The sequence below is a fragment of the Nyctereutes procyonoides genome, unplaced genomic scaffold (genome assembly GCF_905146905.1).
Source record: "Nyctereutes procyonoides isolate TBG_1078 unplaced genomic scaffold, NYPRO_anot_genome, whole genome shotgun sequence".
NCBI classification, from domain to species: domain Eukaryota; kingdom Metazoa; phylum Chordata; class Mammalia; order Carnivora; family Canidae; genus Nyctereutes; species Nyctereutes procyonoides.
The window spans coordinates 42055238-42073586 of NW_026575140.1; the positions used below are offsets into that span (position 1 = coordinate 42055238).

The 18349-nt window shown below is 33.2% G+C and overlaps 2 protein-coding genes across 4 annotated transcripts in view; one reads left to right on the forward strand and one right to left on the reverse strand.

Annotated features, from left to right (window-relative positions):
* The window catches only part of DOCK7 (dedicator of cytokinesis 7), a 223800-nt gene that overhangs the window by 112517 nt on the left and 92934 nt on the right, over positions 1 to 18349 (reverse strand). The window lies entirely within an intron of this gene.
* ANGPTL3 (angiopoietin like 3) lies at positions 8739 to 17065 on the forward strand. The gene is made up of 7 exons (XM_055304935.1): positions 8739 to 9271; positions 10034 to 10144; positions 12557 to 12668; positions 13674 to 13787; positions 14411 to 14506; positions 15037 to 15303; positions 15670 to 17065. The coding sequence occupies exons 1-7, from the start codon at positions 8777 to 8779 to the stop codon at positions 15852 to 15854; spliced, it is 1380 nt and encodes a 459-aa protein (XP_055160910.1). The 5' UTR covers positions 8739 to 8776; the 3' UTR covers positions 15855 to 17065.

The following is an 18349-nucleotide window of genomic DNA, read 5'->3' on the forward strand; positions in this document are numbered from 1 at the left end:
GAACCCATTAAGACTATCAGGAGACTGTTCAGCATAAACTCTGCAGGCCAGAAGACAGTGGCAAGATATATTTAAAGCTCTGACAGAAAAAAACTTCCAGCCAAGGAAACTCTATCCAGCAAAGTTATCATTCAGAAGTAAAGTAGAGACAGAGTCTTCAAGACAAACAAAAGCTAAAACAGCTTATCATCACTAAACTGGCCTTACAAGAGCTATTAAAGAGAGTTCTTTAAGTTGAAAAGAGTACAAATTTGTAAAAAGAAAACATGAAAGAACAAATCTTACTGGAAAGGTAAATATATACTAAAAGGAGATTAATCATTTACAATGCTAGTATGAAGGTTAAAAGACAAAAGTAGTAAAAGTAACTATAATAATTAAGGAATACAGAAGATAAAAAGATGTAAAATTTAACATCAAAAACAAAATATGGGAAAGGGGAATAAAAATAAGAACTTTAAAACTGGATCACACCAAGTTGTTGATTTAAAATGCACTGTTCTAGAAAGAAGTTGTTATATGCAAGTCTCAAGGTATCCACAAAGCAAAAACCTAGAGTGGATACACAAAAGATAAAGAAACCTAAGCATACTATTAAGCATACTAAAGCATACTATTAAAGAAAATCATCAACCCACAAAGGAAAGGAGAGAGAAAATAAAGGAACAGAGATAAACTACAAAACAAATGGAAAACAATTAACAAAAAGTTCCATCCCACACAGCATTCCACATTAGGTAGGGCCTACTTAAAGAAAAAAAAAAAGAATTGAATAATTAAATGTCAAAAACCACTCAAGGATCAAATGAGGTAAGAATTGAAAAATTCAACTGAACTTAGCAATATGGAAGGCACTGATAGGATCAGACTGAAAACACATAAAAGTAGGTTCAAGACCAGGTAGTTGGTTTTTTGTTTTTTAAGACCAGGTAGTTGGTTTTTTGTTTTTTTTAAGATTTTATTTATTTATTCTTGAGAGACAGAGAGAGAGAGAGAGAGAGAGAGAGAGAGAGGCAGAGATATAGGCAGAGGGAGAAGAAGGCTCTATGCAGGGAGCCCAATGTGGGACTCCATCCCGGGACTCCAGGATCATGCCCTGGGCTGAGGGCACATGCTCAACTGCAGAGCCACCCAAAAGTCCCAAGAGCAGGTGGTCGTTAAGAAAATGAAATCACTGAAATTCTGAAAAGTGTAGCTGTAAAGAAGAGAAAGATCATACAATAGTTGGAAACAGAATATGGGGATTTTGTAAGTTTTGTAAGATCGGGTAGGTTTGAGTTTGATTAAACACTCATGAAAAGAATCCAGCTAAGACAGGGACGCCTGGGTAGCTCAGTGGTTGAGCATCTGCCTTTGGCTCAGGGCGTGATCCCAGCATCCTGGGGTTAAGTCCCCCATCGGGATCCTCCAAGGAAGCCTACTTCCTCTGCTTGTGACTCTGCTTCTCTCTCTCTCTCATGAATAAATAAATAAAATCTTTAAAAAAAACCTCTAAGTAGTATAGATGTACAGAACACACAGAAAAGCAAAACACACTATGCTTTCCCCCATCCCTCAGAAGCTCTCCACCATCATTACAACTGTCTACGTTTTGTGGATATGGACACGATCGGACTCTCCACATCTTTCAAGTCTCAGAAAACCTAATCTTTACCTCCCCCCTTTACATGCCTCCCTTGGTTATTCCATTCACATCTCTTAAACAATCTGCTTAAAATAAAACAATCCGGTCACAGCTGCTGAAATAGATCTCTCCCCTCACCTGTTCTGAAGCAAAGAAGACCTTGATAACTTCCTGTCGAAAGAATGCTGGCTTTGGAGAACCGTGCCCCCGCCACCCCCACCCCAACCCCAGTGCCACAGGCACTGTCGGTGCAGATGTACCCCTGGCTTCAGACTACTATAGTGCCGAGAGCCTACCATGAGGACAGACACCAGCCCTGGACCCTACCAGCAACACTGCAGAGCTGAATGAGCCCTGGAGCCCCCCAAGTGCCCCCCTATTGCTTGCAACCCCACAGCCATGCCCGGCAGTCCTCCCCCCAACCCCCAACCACAGCCAGGCCCTCTCCTGGGTGAATCAAAACCCTCTTCACCACACTGAGACCTTGAACTGGCCTGATCTCTGCCCTGGAGTAAAAGCCCCTCTAAGCATCAAAAAAATAAAAAAATAAAATAATCCTAAATTGTCTTGTTTATATATTATTTTTTGTTTATATATCCTCTTTTAAAAAAGATTATTTATTTATTTATTCATGAGAGACACAGAGAGAGAGAGAGAGAGAGAGAGAGAGAGAGAGAGAGAGAGAGAAGAGGCAGAAATACAGGCAGAGGGAGAAGCAGGCTCCACACAGGGAGCCTGACATGGAACTTGATCCCGGGTCTCCAGGATCACAGGCTGAAGGCAGCACTAAACTGCTGAGCCACCTGGGCTGCCCTGTATCTCCTTTTATAAATGTGCATGTGTATCTCCTTAGTAGAGCCCAAAAACCAGGAGGGCAAGGACTTTATCTAGTTAACTGCTATATTCCCAATACTTAAAACAGTGCTTCATATTGAATGAATGAATAATACAGAATAAACATAAATATTTAGTTACCTAATACTTATGGGAGTTTGGTTTCGAGGTTAAATGAAATTAACTAAACATTATCTATAAATGATATCTATACCTATACCTGATATAAATGTTATCTATACCTTATTTCCAATATAACCCAGTTTTAAATTCAACTTGTTTTTTAATGAAGATTTCATTTATTTATTTGAGAGAGAAAGAGAGAGAGCCCACACAAGGCAGACGAAGGAGAAGGAACAGATGGAGAGGGAGAAGCAGACTCCCCAACGAACAGGGAGTCCAATGCAGAACTTGATCTCAGGACCCAGGGATCATGACCTGAGACGAAGGTGGACACTTAACCAACTGAGCCACCCAGGAGCTTCTCAACTTGTTTCTGAGGTAAAAGGCATACAACTGAATCCATATTCTTTTTCATTTGACTATCAACTCCCCTATTAATTCCCACATAAACTTAGTAAGTCTTTATCATGCATTTATAATACTTCAGAAGAACTGCAAATCAGCAGTGAGAAAGTAGATTAATGAAGTGTTGACCTAGCCATTCAGGGAAAAAATGTGAATTCATATTTTGCTCCCTCCTCAAAATAAATTCCAAATAATCAAAGGTTTAAATAATAAAAAGAAAGCCATAAAAGTACTAGATATGCTTTAAAGACCATATTTTATAGGTGAGATAAGCTTTAAAGACACCATATTTTATAGGTGAGAAAGGCGTTTCTGATCATGAGCCACAAAAATTATAAAAGACAGATTTTAAAGTCTCTGCAGAACAGGTAATAGCTAAACATAGATGGAAGACAAATGACAAACTGTAAAAATACTATTTGTTACTTAAAAGATGAAGAGTTAGTATCCAGAATATGTAAATAATTCCCACAATTAGTCAGAAAGAGACAAACAAAAAAGGGGAGAGGAATCTGGAGGGAAGGGACTTACATAACACTCAGGTAATTCATGAAGAGAACAAAATAGATGGCCAGGAAAGATATTAGACGCATTTGCCTATTAGATTTATTGATATTTAGGGAGCACCTGGATGGGGCAGTGAGTTAAGCATTGGACTCTTGATTTTGGCTCAGGTCATGATATCAGGGTCAGAGGGTCAAGCTCTGCCTAAGGCTCTGTACTCAGCAAGAGTCTACTTGAGATTCTCTCCCTTCCCTCTGCCCCTTCTTGGTGTGCATGCATGCATGCACATTCTCTCTCTCTCCAACAAATAAATCATTTTGAAAAAGAATTTATTAATACTTTTGGTTTTCTCATTCAAGGCACTGGTAAAAATTCATGGGAAAAGAAGAACTCTCATTACTCTTGGCAGGGATGTAAACTGGCACAATATTTTTTTTTTCAATTTTTAATGGCACAATACTTTCGAAGGATAACTGACATGAGGAATCAGTGTAGTTACTCACCCCAAGGAATCTAGTATGATAGACCACACAATGTTAATAGTGAAAAGTCAGGATGACTCTTGTTTTTTTTAAGATTTTATTTATTAATGTATTTATTAAGTGATAAAGACAGCATGAGCATGAGCAGAGGGGAGGGGCAGAAGGAGAGAGAGAATATCAGGTGGACTCCCCAGAGAGCATAGAGTCCCAAATGGGGCCACCTGTGGGGCCCGATCCCTGAGATCATGATCCCAGCTGAAATCAACAGCTGGTAGCTTACCCAACTGAGCCACCCAAGTGCCCCTAGAATTTTTACTTTTTACAAGTTTCAGAAATATCTGGATTTCCATAATAAGTACCTTCAGCATAAAAAATTAAGATTTATTAATAGTGAACATGGGGGGGAAGTAAGATACATGAAATAATTAATTACTTCAAAGATCATTTTCTGGATCTGCAGTATCCAATAAAATAGTCTAATCAGACTACTAAGTACTTGATGTGTACTTATTCTGAGATATGCTGGAAGTATAGAAACATACTCTATTTGGAAGATTAAGTATGAAAAAAATATAAAATATCTAATTAATGTTTTTATATTGATCACATGTTGAAATAGTTTTTGATATACTGGATTAAATAAAATGTACTAATAAAATGAACTTCATTTGTTACAATTCTTACTTTTTGTTACATATATAACTCACACTATATTTCCATTGGACAGTTTCTGTTCTGGACAAAGAGAGGAAAGGGAAGACAATATATGAATCTGGCATTATTCTTCACTTTAGTTAATATAAATATTTCTGTTTATAAATGTGTCCTCATGTAGTTACTTTCAGAATATTTCTACCAAATATTAAAGACAAATGATCATATTGTTATTTTCTTTAAATATTTTATTTATTTATTCGAGAGAGAGAGAGAGAGAGAGAGAAGCAGAGACACAGGCAGAGGGAAAAGCAGGCTCTATGCAGGGAGCCCAATGTGGGACTTGATCCCAGGACTCCGGGAACAGGCCCTGATCCAAAGGCAGATGCTCAACTGATGAGCCACCCAGGTGGCCCTAATGATCACATTTTTTTTTTTTTTTAAACATTTATTTTTTTTTTTTATTTTTATTTATTTATGATAGTCACACAGAGAGAGAGAGAGGCAGAGACACAGGCAGAGGGAGAAGCAGGCTCCATGCACTGGGAGCCCGACGTGGGATTCGATCCCGGGTCTCCAGGATCGCGCCCTGGGCCAAAGGCAGGCGCCAAACCGCTGCGCCACCCAGGGATCCCCCTAATGATCACATTTTTAAAAGGAAGAAATTAAAAAGAATCCTACATTCAAAAGGCCCCAATGTCTTGTGTTTTATTTGAAAGTTACATCTCTGGAGGATTGCACAACCTGAGGAAAGGCAAAGGACTTTGCTTTGCTTGAAACTTAAACAAGACAACTTCTAAATGTCCTAAAATTCTATGTAGCTAAAATGTTTTGGATATTAGTTCTTAGAAACTAAGAACTAATCCCTAGATTAGGGCCCAATTTTTAGTTTCTTATTTTCTTTGGCACAAAAATTTTTAACTTTCATAACATTACTGGTTATATTTGATTAGGGTTCTATTTAAATAGGCACAAGTTCAAGCAAAGATTAGATTCCACCTCTGACGATGTATAGTCAAATAGGAGGCATTAAAAGGCAGATATAAAATCACTTACACCCTTACTGTATTCATTACATGCCATGTTGGTATTCTACAGCTCATGATCAGGCAATTTATTTAAAGTATATGCAGTAACATGTCAAACTAATCTAAGAAAAAAAGTTATCCAGTTATTTCTACCTAGAGACAATATAATAAAAACCAAGAATATGTAACACTATTGCCTTTAATCTATCTGTTAGTGTCACACATAAGAAATCATATCAATTGTACAGAAAGTGTTAATATTCTAATACAGTAACCAAAATGGAAAGAAATTACTTAATAAGCCTGTCTTTGGTATTAGTGTTCAGTTACTTTCAGGCACTTGAAGGGGCAAATTCAAAACATTTTTCAAATTCCTTTCTCAAAAAGAACCTCCTATATCAAAACAGGTTAAACATTTACTAGATGCAAATTTTCTAGGTATAAAATTTGCATGTTACTATTTATCATTCTCTTTTTCATTCAATATATTTATATTGTTTCTCAAACATATATGGCATTTTACTATATAAAGGACTATAAAGGATACAAATTAAAAATAGATACAGATATTGCCCATAAACAGCTTATACTGCAACAGAGAGGAGAAGTTGGCCCATTTCAGTCTCCCCTCAACTAGAGGGTGGATGAAACATCAGGGTCAATAGTTTTAAGCCAGAAAAGTAGACAGTTTAGTTAAGAAAAGTTTCGAAATATGCCCTTCATGACCAATGATCACAACACTTTTCCTTTTAAAAATAAGGGAGAAAATTCAAATTTCTTCACTAGTTCTATATACTTTTTAACTTCTATAACATTTAACAGTTTTGAGGGTAAGATGAAAATGAAGAATAAGAATTTTTGTTGTTTTTCTTCTTTATTAGTGGAAGTATCTATATATTTTTATTTATTTGGATTCTTTATTTCTCTTACAAACAGAAATATTTATATGGTTCTGTATATAGGCACTTAAAAATAAGGCTAAACAAAAGATATAATTCCTTATACCTACCAAGGTCCAAGACATTGAAATGCAGAAAACCTAGATTTCATGAAAATTACACAACGTATATCATCTAAAATGAGATACAATAATATTCACCAATAAAATATTATAGTATGGGCATAAATGCATTGATTATTTCTAATTAACAAAAAGTAACTGAGAAATTATGATTATTTACTTTACACCAATGTTCTGTGCTTTAAAAAATTTAATTCTTATCTTCATACAATCCTATAAAGTAGGTATTACCTTCACTTGACAGATGAGAAAACAGAGGTATGGAAAAGCTAATATGACCAAGAGTTACAGAGCTGAAAAATGGGACAGCCAGGATTCTAAGTCAGCCTACCTCTCTCCAGAATCCTACTCCTAACCACTATGGTATACTACCGACTGTAGCTATTAAATCCAAAAGCCCTTACCCTAAATCATCAAAGGAAAGGGTCTCTATTTTACGCCATGAGAAGGCATTTCTAAGAGCAAAAATTTGGAAATGGTTCATCTTATAAAGTTTTGTTTGACAGTTTACAATTTAAACTAAAATTCATTATGCTAAAGCTTTTCTCTTTGCAAAAAAAATATGAACTTTATTTAAATTTTTTTTTCAGATAGGCCTGATTACACACACACAAAGGTTCAAAGGTCATTTATATGTGATATAATAACTAATTTTGAGTACTTCCTATTTGCCAGACACTGTTCTAAGTGCTCTACACATACCATTTCTTATAATTCCCATAATCCTATTAAGTATGTACTATAACTACCTCAACTTACAGATGAGAAGACTGAAAGTATGGGAAGGTAAGTAACTTCTCCAAAGCCAGACAGCTAGATGTGGCTCTTGGACAGAGTATGGGCTGTTATACAGATAACATTGATTCTGATTCCAAAGCCCACACTCTTAACAATTTTACTACATTAATTAATCAAGATAAGGCATTTTTAAAGGATTTTTCCTCAAAATGTTCTCAATGAGCACTCAAGGAGGATAATCAGGGACAGCTGAGTGGCTCATTCAGTTAAGCCTCAGACTCTTGTTTTCCACTTGGGTCATGATCTCAGGGTTGTGAGATCCAGGCTTGTGTGGGGGCTCTGCACTGGGTGTGGAGCCTGCTTAAGATTCGCTCTCCTTCTCCCTCTGCCCCTGCTATTCCATTGCACATTTTTTTTTAAAAAAAAAAAGGATAATCAGCTATAATATAACTGAAGTATTTAGTATTTTTCCTTTTAACACTAAGTTAGAAGGACAGTAGAACATTTATATTTGAACATACTAGTAATTTGTTGGGTTTTGTTAAATGTGTATTACCAAACTGACAAAATTCAAAGAAACTTATAACAGGCAAATTGTTTCAGCCATTGGAAGTATATAATTCTGACATGATCTTAGAAGATCACCTAATCTATTGGTCTTTCAGTGGGTACATGGGAAAGAGGTTAGAACATAGACACAGACTCTATATAACAGAGAAAGGGAGTGAAATGTCTTTAATGTAGGAGATTTGTGATAATATACAAATATGGTTAGGAAAGATCATCTGAAGCAAAAAGACATACTAATAAATAATAAGGAATATATAATCATATGTCGGCTTATATAGAGTATCATGGGAATGCAGAATTGAGAGCCATTAATGCCACTTGAAGAAGTGGTTGGAAGGCTTCACAGAGAAACCATTTCTGGGAATAGGTTGCTGTTTCCAAATAACTAAAATACAATTTGGGAAAGCACTTAGTTCTTTAACTTTCCTTAACCTTAATGTGAATTTGCCAATCAAAAGAGTTTAATTGTATACCTCTTTTTAAAATCATGAGAAATTAAAATAAGCTATTAAAAACAAGTAGTTCTCACAACTCTAAAACTGAAGTTTATAATATTGCAAAATACAGCAACAATTAGATATGACCCAGTAAGTTAATTGCTCATTTCTTTGATTTCATTTAGCATTGATCTAACTCAATGTAGAAGGTTACATTTGTACAAGTTTACACAGTTTAATGATTAACTATATTCACCTGCCAACCTTACTGTTCATGTGGCAAATAGCGGTATATATAGAGTTTAGAAGTCTGGCTCTGCTTACAGGAGAAAATTAGTTGAGTAATTAGGATAAAAATGTACACAATTAAGCTCTTTCTTTTTATCATTCCTTTAGTTATATCTTCCAAAATTGACCGAGACTATTCATCATATGATTCTGTATCTCCAGAGCCAAAGTCAAGATTTGCTATGTTAGATGATGTAAAAATTTTAGCCAATGGTCTCCTTCAGTTAGGACATGGTCTCAAAGACTTTGTCCATAAGACTAAGGGACAAATTAATGACATATTTCAAAAACTCAACATATTTGATCAGTCTTTTTATGACTTAACACTGCAAACCAATGAAATCAAAGAAGAAGAGAAGGAACTTAGAAGAACTACATCCAAATTGCAAGTCAAGAATGAAGAAGTGAAGAATATGTCACTTGAACTCAACTCAAAACTTGAAAGCCTTCTAGAAGAAAAAATTCTACTTCAACAAAAAGTGAGATATTTGGAGAAGCAATTAACCAGTTTAATTAAAAATCAACCCGAAATTCAGGAACACCCAGAAGTAACTTCACTTAAAGTAAGTAGAAATCAAAGAGGGTTCATGGTTCCATTTTCAATGTGGATCTTTTTTAAAAAATATTTTAAGACATGCTACTTTGTTAAATCTTTGAAATACTATACTTTTCTCAGGGGAAAAAAAAAGCCTCTGGAAAAGAAAATTTCCCATTCTAATTTCAAATTGGTTTTTACGATTCCCTAACATAATATTTAAAAACAGCTTCACATTTGAGATGAAAATTGCAAATCAATTAGTAAAATTTAGAACACTAAATTCTTACAGTATTGCAAATCACTGGAGGCAAGTAAAAAGTTAAAGGAATATAATTTGAAACCCTCCCTCCCATGTTTAAAATGGATAAATGTTAAAAAAGAAAAAATTAAAACTAAATGGATAAAAGTTTTAAAAAATAAAATTAAATGGATAAAAGTCTTAAAATTAAAATAAAAATAATTAAAATTAAATGGGAAAAGTAATATGTAAATGGTAAAGATTAATTCTTATTAAAATACTGTTGTTTTTTCCATTTAACTGAAGTACTTTGAAATTCAAGAAATCAGATTTTAGAGATGGTACATTTTAAAACATAAGGACAAAAGGGTTTGAAAGGAGCATAAGAGAAAAAGGTTGCCAATATTTAGTTATCCAATCCACTATTAGTTTTAAAAGCTTAGATTGTAATAGTGTTATAAAAAATTTTAAAAAGTCTAATTTAACAAAAAAAAGAAAAAAGAAAAACAAAAGACAGAAACCTCTAACCACCCTACAATCTATGTACAGACTTTTGTAGAACAGCAAGATAATAGCATCAAAGACCTTCTCCAGACTGTGGAGGAACAATATAGACAATTAAACCAACAGCATAGTCAAATAAAAGAAATAGAAAACCAGGTAAGTCAATATTTAATGTCTAATCTTTTACATAAAATCTAGTAGGTTTATGAAAATATTAGACCCTAAACTTGTTTTTAAAACTTATAGTTGGATAATGAGTAAACAGATCACATTGGCATGATTGTTATGACTGCAAACTCTGAAGCTAAAAAAATACCTGGGTTTGAATCTGGGCTCTAAAACTTTTCTGTGACCTTAAATAAATTACTTAATCCCTCTGTCTCTCAGTTTCCTCACTTATTCTATGAAGAAAATAACAGAACCAAAATAATTTTTGTGAGAAAAAAAAATTAACAGCATGTAAAGTGTATCTTCAATATGATTCTACCAAAAGTCAAAGTTAGGGGCACCTGGATGGCTCAGTCAGTTAAGCTCAGGTTGTGATCTAAGGGTCTTGGGATTGAGCCCCATATTGGGCTCCTTGCTCAGTGGAGAGTCTGTTTCTCCCATGGCCCTTACTCCTGCTCATGTTCCCCCCCACCTCTAATAAATAAATAAAATCTTAAAAAAAAAATTTAAAAAGTCAAAATTAGATCAAGTCTCTCTGTTCAAAACCATACAATGGTTTCCCATCTCACTTGCAGTGTCCATAAGACCCCAGATGACTCTTACCTCTCTGACTTCATCTCTACAACTCTAGTCATACTGGGGTAACTCTTCCAAGTTACTCAAATACATCAAACATGCTGTTGTCTCGGGACCTTTCCCCTGTTCCCTCTATCTTCCAGGGTAAGAATGCTCTTCTCCCTGGTATCTGCATGGCCCACTCTCATTTCCTTTAGATCTCTGTCAAGTGTAAAATTCTCAGTGAAGCCTTACTAAGTCACTTAATCAAAAATTACAATCCCCAAACCTGTTATGTCCTTTATTACTCTTTTTCCCTTTACACTTATCTTTTTTTTTCACATAATATAAAATTTTTTATTTATTTTGTCTGTCCCCTCACTAGAACCGGGATTTTCTTCATTTTCATTGCTATTGGTCCAGAATATAAATACTGTCTGCACACAGTAGGAATTAAATAAATATAAATTGAATTAATAAGGTTAATATCACATTCAACACAAAGAAGTCAATAAAAGCTTGCTATTATTAGTAGTATTAGAAACTGTGTGCCTGGTAATTAATGTCCAATACCCAATAGTAGAATTAATCTACAATGTAAACAGCTGGCTAGATGAGGGAGATACCTATTTAGAAAAAACTGTATGTGAGAACCTAAACATTTCAGAAATATTAAATTATTAATACTATGAAATAGCACTCCAGAGGGTTCCAAAAACAATACAAATTTGGAGAAAGTTATTAAAAAAATAGTTGCCAAGAATAATAAAACAATTTCCACTTAATAAACATATCATTATATGTTTAAGAAATTTTATGACTCATAATTTCAAGTTATTTTTGCTGTGAATCATAGTTTAGTAGGTTATTTTATTATTTTTGCTAATTATCCAAAAGGATTTTTTGCCAATTAATTTTTATTTCTCTCATTACATTATTTTTCTAAATTCATTTTTCTTACATTTTCTATTATGGTTAAATGAGCCTACTTACAAAAGCAAAATGTCACTACTATCAAATGATACACATCTTGTCTAATAATAAAATGTATGAAGTATTCAAAACAATGAATATCTGAGTTTGAAGAAGGCTTAGAGCATCTAATCCAGTTTCCTCAAATTTCAAATAAGATTCCAAAACTCTGTAAGTTAAGTGCTTTTCATATCACATAGTTACTTAGGAGAAAAGGCTAATATCCAGTAAATGAACTCTGCAATAGATCCTTATGAATAAGGTCACAGCAAATGCCAACATCAAAAAACACTAGTAAGATGTTATATAATCTGTTTTTCTCAGGCCGTTAATACAAAAGCTATCAGTCAATAAATTGCAAACCCAGCACACTTTCCATAAAAATAAACCATTATTGCAAAAACTAGCAATGAAATATTGAATGTATTGAAAGTAAGCAAATAAGCCTGCCAATTTGATACTTCTACAGGTAACATTTACATTCCAAAAACCTATTAAGAAAGCAGCTTTGTTCAAAGTATATGTTAGGTCTTTAAGGCAGGTCTGAGAATTAATCAATAAGGCCTACAACTGAGATTTAATTAAGCTTAAAATCTGCCTGTAACAGCACAGAATACATATTCTATTCATATATCTAAACAGAACGTATTTAAAAATGCTAAGCAAAGTCTTTACCTTTGATCTGGCTGGCTTTTTGACCAATTTCTGGTTTGTGCTTTGCTCTCTTTCTTTCTATAGTTTTTCCAAACTCATTAGTGTGCCTAATTATGAACTTAAAGACACATATAAGTTATACTTTTGATATCCTCCCTCAGATTCCCCTAATTATAATACTGCAGCATTTTTAAAAGAAAATTTATATTCTTTCATCAGCTAAGAAATGTTATTCAAGAATCCACAGAAAATTCTCTTTCTTCTAAACCAAGAGCACCAAGAACTACCCCCTTTCTTCACTTGAATGAAACAAAAAATGTAGAACATAATGGTAAGTTAATTTGTTGTGTTTCATTCTTGAAGGTATATTATCATCAAATTTTTCCACTATCTTAGACATTCCCATTAAAAATTACTATTCTTAGAACCTGTTCTTAAACTGAGAGTAAAGAGACAAATCCACCAATACAACATGTCAACCTAAATGGATCCTGGCAGGTTTTTTTTTTTTTATTTTTTCAGCCATATAAAACACATTCTTAAGACAATCAGGAAAATACAGATGTAGACTGTATTTTAGATATGATATTATTTTAAAATTTTTTATATGTAATAATGGTTTTATACTCATGTATGAAAATAATATATTTATGAGATACAAGCTGAAATATTTAAGGAATTAAGGGTCATGATGTTTACAAATTACTTTCAAATAGCACAGCAGAATATATTTGTGTACCTGTATATTTATGAAGCAAAATTGGCAAAAGGTTAACAAGTGCTGAATACAGATGGAAAGACTATGAAGTTCTCTCCAATGTTTCTACTTTCCTGCTGAAAATGTTCATAAAAAAAAGAAACACAAAAATGAATGAACAAAATCTCCATTCCCAACTGAACTTTAACAAAATGATGCTTTCAGAACACATTTACTTTGATGTAATTCATACACACACACAAAAGGTCTCTGTAAGTTTCCTTCGTGTATGTTCACTATTTCCACATATCTGTTGAAGTGCTATGCACCAAGCACTATAATAATGTCTCATATGCGGTATTATATTTCCTATATCTCACAAAAATATGTCTAAAATTCTCATTTTGTTACTTTTCCTAAAAGGAAATCAGTTTAGTCATAACCATTTTAATACTGTTTGCATAATATACAATCTAATGTATCTGCTTCAGCATAAAGTACTTTCTTGGTTAATACATTACTGAAAAAGGCTAAAGGCTACATTCAACACAATTCCATAAAATGTGAAGTAAAAGCTCAAGCTCTAAAGATACCATTCTTATTACTGTATCTCATATAATAACACTTTCTTGATTCTAGACATTCCTGCTAATTGTACCACCATCTATAACAGAGGTGAACATACAAGTGGCATCTATTCCATTAGACCCAGCAACTCTCAAGTTTTTAATGTCTACTGTGATGTTAAATCAGGTAAAACCAGCCTGAAGAGAAAATGGACTCTAATAAGCTCAGATTATTCACTGCCTATTAGTAAGACTAATCCTATTATTTTTGTTCTGAATACATATAAAATGAAATATAAGTAACATAAGTAGTTATAAGTGGCTTATAGTACTTCTATTTATTTTTGTATTTACCAATGCATGTATTCAATATTCTCCATCTTTTTCCAGAATATAACCTGAAATTACTATTATTAATAAGTTTATTAAGATAGATTCATTAGTTGCCCTTTAATTAATTTCTTGAGACCATAATAAATAATAAAATGGTATTACCATAACAATATTAATAGCTATATTAAATAGCCACCAGTTAAAATCAAAACAAGAAAACAATATTTTGGGCCGCCTAAGTGGCTCAGTCAGTTAAGAGTCTGCCTTTGGATCAGGTCATGATCCCAGAATCCTGGGATCGAGCCCCACATTAAGCCCCATGTTGGGCTCGTTGCTCAGTGGAGAGTCTCTTTCTCCCTCTGCTTGGGCGCGCATGCTCTCTCTCTCTCAAATAAATAAAATTAAAAAACAAAAAAGAAAACCGTATTTTGTCACACCAATCTACTTAAAATACACAATTTTGTTCATGATATACAGGTAGTTCATGGACATTAATTCAACACCGAATAGATGGATCACAAAACTTCAATGAAACTTGGGAAAACTACAGATATGGTTTTGGGAGGCTTGACGGTAAGGTGACTTCATTCATTCATTCATTCATTCATTCACTTGTGAACTTAAAAGTATTTACTAGGAATCTATTTCGAATTGGGCATTAGGAATGCAACAATGAATGAATAATAGTCCCGGCCTTCATAGGACTTACTGACAAATAATTACATATCTGTTAGTAATTTACACTTATTACAAGCCATCTATTTGAATTATACTTATCACAATTTCATGTCCATTCTTAAGCGTATGTATCACAATTTAATTTAATGGCTTCTAATTATAATTATAATTATTAAAGACAATTATGACTAAAAGCTCTGCTAAGTGGTAAGTGCTATGAATGAGCTATGAAGAAAACCATCCTTAACACCACTCTTTCTTTTATAACATTTTAGATACTAATTTTTTGGAAGGTAGAAGGAACGAAGAAACTGAGATGTACAGTACTAATAAATGTTTGAATCTTAACTGTTTAAGTATTATAAGTGTACACTATAGAAAATGTGATTTAAATAACAACCCATAGATTTTTATTTTCTTTTCAGGAGAATTTTGGTTGGGTCTAGAAAAGATATATTCCATAGTAAAGCAATCTAATTACATTTTGCGAATTGAACTAGAAGACTGGAATGACAACAAGCATTATATTGAATATTTCTTTCACTTGGGAAATCATGAGACCAACTATACATTACACCTTGTTGAAATTACTGGCAATATTCCCAATGCACTCCCAGAACACAAAGATTTGGTGTTTTCTACTTGGGATCACAAGGCAAAAGGACATGTCAACTGTCCAGAAAGTTATTCAGGTATCCTTTTCCTAACATCAGTACTTCATTTTCATATCTATAAAATATCTTCCCAAACTATTAGCTAAGCTATACAGTATCAACTCTTTAAAAACTGAATCCCAAATAAGCATTTTCTCTGTAGGTAACAATCTCTTAATATAACTATTAATTCTAGTTCAACTAGGTATTTTACCTATAACTTTCTCAGATATTTTATTTTGGGTGATATACAGAGGACTTATACAAATTATTTAAAAGTGGGATACATGCAAATGCATACAATACTGTCATATTTGTAAGAAGTGAAGATGTACTCATTGGGAAATATAATGACAGTAACTACATGAGTCTGTATTCATTAAATTCCATATCTATCTTCTTTAGGAGGCTGGTGGTGGCACGATGTTTGTGGGGAAAACAACCTAAATGGTAAATATAACAAGCAAAGAGCCAAAACTAAGCAAGAGAGAAGAAGAGGATTATACTGGAAGTCTCAAAATGGAAGGTTATACTCTATCAAATCAACGAAAATGTTGATCCATCCAATAGATTCAGAAAGCTCTGAATGAGCTGAAACAAATTTAAAAACCAACAAATTAAACTCATTTGAAGTTACTGTGGTTTAATAATCTGGTATTAAATTCCTAATAGAAGATTTTAGAAATAGATTATTTTAAAGTCACTATCAATTTAAAAAGTAAGCATATTAATAAATTACCTCAAAGAACACCAGTTATCTTTCCCAAGCAAAATTCTTCTGATATCATTTACTCAAATATTTTGTCATGTGAGAATCAATTTTATGAAGTCACGATCTAAACTTTACCCAATGGGTGAATTTTTAAGTCTTTTTTTTTTAATAAAAAACTTCTAAGGGTGTTTATTTAATAGTCATCATGTAGGCTAATTTTACAACTTCCTCAGTTTAAAAAATTAATTTTCTTGCTAAAATTCTGAATTTAAATAAACATAAAAGACTGTTAATTGTATAGTTTTTAAATGCTGTAATATTATTAATTTCAAAATTAAAATTCAGTCATTTCAGAGTACATATGAAAATCTGTAATACTAATTTTAAAATTGATGCTTCATTTTGCTACCAAATAATCTGAAATAAATATCTGGTATGCTTCATTTATGAAGTCAAATGAAGCAGGATAAAACACTGCACTGAAATAGGTTAACTGTCTTAAATGCAGTAGATCATGATTACTAGGTCATATTGACTTTATATCAAGTATCACTGTATCAACATATTTGTTAACTTATCTATATACTGTATACATTTTATATATTTTAACACTAAATACTGTGAAAACGATTTTAAAGGGATCTTGTCAGAATATAATGAGAATGAATGTATTTGTGGATCAACTTAAAATTTAATAATTTATTCCCCCGGACATGGTAGAGTCTAATACTTATGTGTAGGTTATCAAATGGAAAACTCATAACAAGTTACTTAATGTTTAAATAGCCTGACAGATGTGTATGTACATTTTCAAATTCAATAAAGATTTCAGTCCTTAAAACTACAGAAATTTAAGTTCTTATAGTTTTTTAGTGACATGTAATAGAATTATGATTATGTTATTTCTAAGTTAAGTAATTTAAATTCTAATCCTCAAGGACTACTAGATGCAAATCTTTTGACCATAGTATCATTTGTCCGTATTTATTTTTGGAAAATAAGTTTGGGATGCCTGGGTGGCTCAGTGGTTGAACATTTCCCTTCAGCTCAAGTAGTGATTCCAGGGACCTGGGATTGAGTCCTATATCATGCTCCTTGCAGGGAGCCTGCTTCTCCCTCTGCCTGTGTCTCTGCCTCTCTCTCTGTGTCTCTCATGAAAATAAATAAAATCTTTAAAAAATAAATATGAATAAATAAAATTTTAATGAATAAATAAATAAAATGTAAAAGGGGGGGGATCCCTGGGTGGCTCAGCGGTTTAGCGCCTGCCTTGGCCCAGGGTGTGATCCTGGGGTCCCGGGATCCAGTCCCGCATCGGGTTCCCTGTATGGAGCCTGCTTCTCCCTCTGCCTGTGTCTCTCATGAATAAATAAATAAAATTAAATAAATAAGTAAACAAACAAACAAACAAACTACCAGGTAAAAATAAAATGTTGAATTAAATCTAGATTTTAAAGAATATAGCGCCCAAGTTATATAGTGATTCACCCTACTCAAAAAATATTCAGCATTATGTATTTTAAATTACTCAATGTCATATTTTTTACGTATATGACATGTAAATATGTACGATATATATATGTATCCTAAATAAATATTTTGTTCCAATAAAGTACAAAAGAATAAGTTTTAGCTTTTAAGACCACAGCCAAACTGTCAAAATTGACCTTTTTTTTTCAAAATTGACTTTTTATTTTTATTTTTATTTTCAAAATTGACTTTTTAAAACCAGAATGCCAAAATGACTTTTTTCCCAAAAAACCTGGAAGCTCTCAAATACAAAATATGCTTTATTTAATACTAACTGCTTCTTCCATTTGTCCTCTAATTTTTTAGAATTCTTACACAATATGTTTCACTTTGTTCCTTTTAGGAATACTTAGTTTTTTCTGTATAAATTATGCTCAGATTGAGAGATAATTCTGGTATAGAAAGCATTTTTTTATGATTCACAAATTGTGTCCTTCTGTCCTCACTACTTTGCCAAGTATTCTATTTACACCACCAACTCACAATTGTCTAATCTAATGGCCTTTCCTCAGTCCACATATTCTTGGATCTCTCTACTAACTTGTTAATAAACAATATTCTTTCAAATTTGACTTTCATTTTGCTCCCACAGTATTACCATACTCTCCAAGAATTATCCCTAACCTGAATCCATTTTTATAGCCCTATTCCCTCCTAGTATACAACATATTTGGGCCAATGCACAATCTTCAAAAATCTGTTCCACTCTTATCCTCAGAAATTCTATCTATTCTCATGGGCTTGTCTATGTTCCATTAGTAAAATTCCCAAATTACATATATTATTCCCAGATCTCTCTCCAGTTCTCCTTTTTATACTGCCTATCTGCCATTCTTCCTTTTG

Coding starts and splice junctions, on each gene's coding strand:
- ANGPTL3 (XM_055304935.1), top strand. CDS start 8,777: ATGTACACAATTAAGCTCTTTCTTTTTATCATTCCTTTAGTTATATCT. Junction 10,145..12,556: donor TAAAAGAAATAGAAAACCAG/GTAAGTCAATAT, acceptor TTCTTTCATCAG/CTAAGAAATGTTATTCAAGA. Junction 12,669..13,673: donor AAAAAATGTAGAACATAATG/GTAAGTTAATTT, acceptor TCTTGATTCTAG/ACATTCCTGCTAATTGTACC.